Source organism: Acanthopagrus latus, chromosome 15 (assembly GCF_904848185.1).
Source record: "Acanthopagrus latus isolate v.2019 chromosome 15, fAcaLat1.1, whole genome shotgun sequence".
In the NCBI taxonomy this organism is placed as follows: Eukaryota; Metazoa; Chordata; class Actinopteri; order Spariformes; family Sparidae; genus Acanthopagrus; species Acanthopagrus latus.
Window position 1 is genome coordinate 18,603,964 of NC_051053.1, and position 5,563 is coordinate 18,609,526.

Genomic DNA, 5,563 nt, shown 5'->3' on the forward strand with positions numbered 1-5,563 from the left:
ATCATCATCATCATCATCATCATCATCATCATCATTATTTATTATTATTATTTGAATGTTTTGCCTGCCTTTGTGGGACGAAGAGGGGCTTTTATTGTGGTCCACAGGTGATACTGAGTTATGAGGTAAACGCTGCTGAAACATGTCTACCGCAGGAGACAGCAGCGGCGATGTGTGTGTGTCAGTGTAGAGACAGTGTGCGTGTGTGTGCGCGCGTGTGGTTTGAGGCAGCACTGCCGAGTGATGTGATACCGGGTGTGGGGTGTAGCTGACAATCGTATCTCTAATGAAGAGGTCCCATGGTGGGGCGATAGAAATCTACCAACTGGTCAATCTTTGGTCCAACAGTCAATAAACGCACCGTGGCCGCACAGATGACATCACCACAGCGCGTGACGTGACGTGACGTGACGTGACGCTCGTGGTGTCGCTGCCACTTTCGGGGCTGCGAGGAAAAAAAAAGAAAAGAAAAAAAAAACTCATCAACTCCGACAAGTTATTTCTCCTCAACGAATCACAAAACCTCCTCACTGTCCTCCAGCAGTCCATCCCTCTCCGGGTGGTTTTTATCTCAACCCTCACATTGAAATAATTACTCAGGGGCAGCTCCCTCAAATCTTATCTCCCACTCCTGCTTTGTGATTATGATCATCTCTGACTTCCATCATCCCCCCAAAACCGTGTCAGCCAGTTGGGTTGAATGCAAACAGAAAGTTTTGTCTCACCGCTGCTGCTGCTGCTGCTGCTGCTGCTGCTGCTGCTGCTGCTGGTTGATGCTGGTTGTTGCCGTGCGTCTCCTCCGCTCTCTCCTCTCCTCCTCCTCCGCTGTCCGTCCAAGAAAACTCTGCAGCAGCTCGCTCGAACACTTGGTCTCACCGCCGCACACCTTGACGCTGCCCGTCACTCTGTGCGCTCCCGCCTCACCTCTCATTCACACGCCAGTACATCCATCCATCATCAGCAGCAGCAGCAGCAGCAGCATCATCATCTGTCTTATCACATGCATATATTAAAGCTTATTACGGTAACATTGTGATAGATTCTGACGCAACACATCCACTTTTCCCCTCAGAAATATAATAATCCTTTAGGGATCACATAGACGCGGAGTCTGTGCCAGGTTAGATTGAGGAATGAGAACGCGCGCAGGCTTTAAACGTGCAAAGTTATGGCACATTTTTTAAATATAAACTGCTCTCTAAATCTGACTTTTTAAAACAATTTCTCTCTTATTTTGAAATGATTAGCAACATGTCTCTCTTTTTGGCAAACTTTTGCCGACTTCTACCGACTACAAACGTTTTTATTTACAAAATAACTGCGCCGGTTTGTACCGCTTCAAGATCAAATGTATCTGAATTAACAGAAGGTGAAGAAATATAAACAGCTGCCCTCTCTGACGGCATTAATCTAATTTATTTTTATTTATATATTCTTTGGAGTTTTTTTCGCTTCACGAGCAGATGGAGCACTTTTAGGAAAACTTTTCATTGAACGCTACATTTGTTGTCAGCTGGCAGTCAGTGCACTTGTATATAATGATGAAGCGACTAACTTTTAAAGACCCAGGCGCTGTGAAAGTCTTGAGTGATTTGTGAGCGCTGCTCGAGGCATGAAGACATACTTCAGCAGGCTCTGTGCGCTCTGGCGCCATCCTTCCCCCAGCTGCGGGACCAGCGCCGCTCTCCTTCTCCACACACACCCACCCACCCACACACACACACACACACACAGACACACACACTCACCCCCACCCCAACCACAGCCAGCCCTGCGCTCTTTGGCTGCCCGAGGTGTCTGTCAAAGTGAGGGGAAAGGGAAAAAAAGTGTTTTAGGAGAAAAATCCGAGCGATATTTCTGTTGGTAGGCGGGCTCGTCGTGGAGGGAACAATCGGGTTGACTTTGCCAGGGAGCCACCTCAGAGCCTATCAGGTTACTTTGAGTGACAGCGTAACCATGGCAAATAATTTGACTAAGGCTATTGTCTTATCCTCACCATCCCCGGGTCAGATAACCGACCAATCAGAGTTCATATAATCGCTTGTCTTGCCAGCTTAGAATAATATTATTAAAACGAGCCAGCGAGCCCGGTCTCCCGGAGTAGGTTATGTTGAAACGGCATAGAAAAGGTGGAGGAGGACGGTAGTAGGAGCAGCAACTTTCTCTCTTTCTCACCAACTTTATGAGGATTTGTCGCCCGGGGTTTTGCATGGCTGAATGGACTTGAGTTTATTCCTCAATACGCAGTTGGATATTACTTCACCCTGGGCTGTTTGAAGTTTTTTACGCTGCTCTTTTTTTGGGACTTTTTGTCGCTTATGGACTTAATGCGTTTTGATTTGATGTGAGACTGAGCGGGGAGACGTGGAAGTAAAGGCACAATATAATCTGTATTGATTTGCGTTGTCGCCATGTCCATGCTTCCGACGTTTGGTTTTACGCAGGAACAAGTGGCGTGTGTGTGCGAAGTCCTCCAGCAAGGGGGGAACATCGAGCGGCTGGGGCGCTTCCTGTGGTCCCTCCCGGCGTGCGAGCACCTTCACAAAAACGAGAGCGTCCTCAAAGCGAAAGCCGTGGTCGCCTTCCACCGCGGGAACTTCCGAGAGCTCTACAAGATCCTGGAGAGCCACCAGTTCTCGCCGCACAACCACCCGAAGCTGCAGCAGCTGTGGCTCAAAGCGCACTACATCGAGGCGGAGAAGCTGAGAGGCCGCCCGCTCGGCGCCGTGGGGAAGTACCGCGTCCGGAGAAAGTTCCCCTTGCCCCGCTCCATCTGGGACGGCGAGGAGACGAGCTACTGCTTCAAGGAGAAGAGCAGGAGCGTTCTGCGGGAGTGGTACACCCACAATCCGTATCCATCCCCGCGGGAGAAACGAGAGCTGGCCGAGGCCACGGGACTCACCACCACGCAGGTCAGCAACTGGTTCAAAAACCGACGGCAGCGAGACCGAGCAGCGGAGGCGAAGGAAAGGTAAGATAAAGAATTTAAACACACATCTCAGAGTTGGTGAATCCTTTGTGTTTTAGTGAATATAACACCAGGCAAAAATATACAGAGTGGGTATTTAAAACAAGCACAGTCAGTCAGTGTGTCCTCGGTGCGTCTAATGCTGACCTACATCTAGCAATCTGTTGCACTGACCAAATATTGATATATTTCCACTTATTAACAAACCGCTTCAGTTCTCTCCACTCATCTGTGTGTGTCTTGGTGCATAAATACATTAGAGGCATGAACTTTTTCCCCACTTCTTTAGTATCTCGCGTCCCGCACTGTTGTTCGTATGTTTGTGATAATTGTGCAGGCCGTGCGTAAAAGTTGAAAGACAGAAAATGAGAGACTGGTTGTCAGGTAAATTAAAAGGTTATACACGTTGCATTTACCCCACTTTTATGAGTTTTTTTTTTTTTAGTCACACTTATTACTGTACCATGAACTTTCACATTAGGGTGAGAGTTTTGTTTTTTAACCCTCCAGATACACGAATGACGAGAAAACATCTCGGAACACGTTTTTAAAGTTGTTCTGCGGTGTAAGTGATGTGTGCAGCCTTCACATCAGCCGGGTTGACATTTCATTAGGAGTAGTTTGTGCTTTTTCAAAGTTTGGAAATGTACACACACACACACACACACACACACACTCTCTCTCTCACACACACACACACACATAGACACACACACGCAGGGGTACAGAGAGGTTTTAGGAGACGTGTTGCTGTCAGGTGTTCGCCCGGCTGGTGTCCTCTTTCACCCTCTGGCCACTAATTCGGGCTGAAAGCTACACGTAAATCATGTCTTCCCACTGAGAAAAGCCACAGTCACACGCTTGCGAGCGCACGAACTGTACCATACAGCGTATAGCAACACGTTCAGCAATCATTACAGCTGTCATTTATTCAGACGTGGCACAGGCCGAGGACTTGTGCGCGGGTCACTCCTGGTTACCGACACACACTTAGTGCAGGTTAGAGAAGTCAAATGAATGTGTTGTCTTGAGTGTGTTCACCTCTGCAGACCTGTAACTGCCTGCTCTGCTGCAGTGAATTGGGCAATAATCTCCAAGTTTGTCAAAGACTGAGTTATTGTTTTCATCTTGGTGTGGGTGCGCTTCTGATTGGCGCATTAATAAATCATTGTGAGTGTTTGATCATTTGAATTATAATAGTTATGCTCTTTGGGGCTGGCGTAACTATGGCGCAGCATAATTAATGTGCATACAGTAGCAGTGTGTGTGTGTGTGTGTGTGTGTGTGTGTGTGTGTGTGTGTGTGTGTGTGTGTGGGCCTACGTGCGCTTCTCACGATGATGATTTTTGTTGTTTTTTGCAGCGTTGAAAATATTTATTCACACATGTTCAATTCTCACATTTGCTCTTCTGTGTAATAACGACTGTAGCCTGTTTAAAATATATATATATGCACTTGATAATTTCTTTGATATTTTTCCCGGTGTTGCAAAATCTGTGCCCACACCTCACTGACGTGTGCCTCTGTGTTTCCAATCCGCAGAGAAAACAACGAGAACAGCAATAGCCACAACCCATTGACTTCTTCCATGAATGGAAATAAATCTCTATTGGGGAGCTCGGACGACGATAAAACCCCATCGGGAACGCCGGATCACACGTCCCAGAGCCCGGCTCTGCTGCTCGGCTCGAACTCCGGTTTACAGTCCCTGCACGGCCTCGCGCCCCCGCCGGGACCCAGCGCCATCCCGGTACCGAGCGGTGCAGACTCGGTGCACCACCACCACTCATTGCACCATGACACCATACTGAACCCTATGTCTTCTAATCTAGTGGACCTTGGCTCTTAAAACAAAAAAAAAAAAAAAGAAAAAAAAGTGTCACAGACAGAGAGCAAAGATTCTTATTTTTCTTTCTTTCTTTTTTTTCCCTTTCTCTCTTTTTTTTTTGGAAAAGTAATGTTACATGGTGACGTGAGACACAAGCTTCAAGCACTTCTCGCAGACAGACTGGGACACTGCGGAAAAAAAAACAGCCACTGTGACAGATCATTTAGTCTCATATTTGTCAAAGTGAGAAAAATACATCTGCCACCGGACACAACAAAACAAAACAAAACAAAACAAAACATAAACCGCCACCTATCCTCAAATTAAACTCCAGCTCGCTTTCTCGGATTTTTCTGGAGAAAGAGCGTCGAGGAGTAGCACTTAAGAAACCAACAGACTCTTTTTGGCGAAGTTTAAAGGGGGAAATGTGATTCCAAAGATTATATGACTTGTTGGAGCGAATCGGGGTTTTGCAAGTGTTTGGTGCAGAAGAGGTGGAGCGGATTGTAGCTCGTTTTAGGTATTAAAAAAAAAAAAAAAAGAAAAAGAAAAGAAAAGAAAATGAAAAAAAAAGTATTTTACCAGAATGTAATAACGTAACATGTTATATTGTTGAAAACAATAACAATAAAATGTCTTAATTCTTGTTACTATTACCGTTGTTATTTTAGGGGGTTTAGATGCAGCAGACTCCAACAGGCGCAGAGTTAAAGGTCCCCATCGCCTTTCTGTTTACAAAAGGTTTTCCAAGAGAGCCATAAGCTTTT

At 46.3% G+C, this 5,563-nt stretch overlaps 1 protein-coding gene across 1 annotated transcript; it reads left to right on the forward strand.

Annotated features, from left to right (window-relative positions):
- The first annotated feature begins 1,614 nt into the window (after nt 1-1,614).
- six2a (SIX homeobox 2a) lies at nt 1,615-5,442 on the forward strand. Its single transcript, XM_037124060.1, has 2 exons — nt 1,615-2,971; nt 4,511-5,442. The coding sequence occupies exons 1-2, from the start codon at nt 2,412-2,414 to the stop codon at nt 4,815-4,817; spliced, it is 867 nt and encodes a 288-aa protein (XP_036979955.1). The 5' UTR covers nt 1,615-2,411; the 3' UTR covers nt 4,818-5,442.
- The last annotated feature ends 121 nt before the right edge of the window (nt 5,443-5,563 follow it).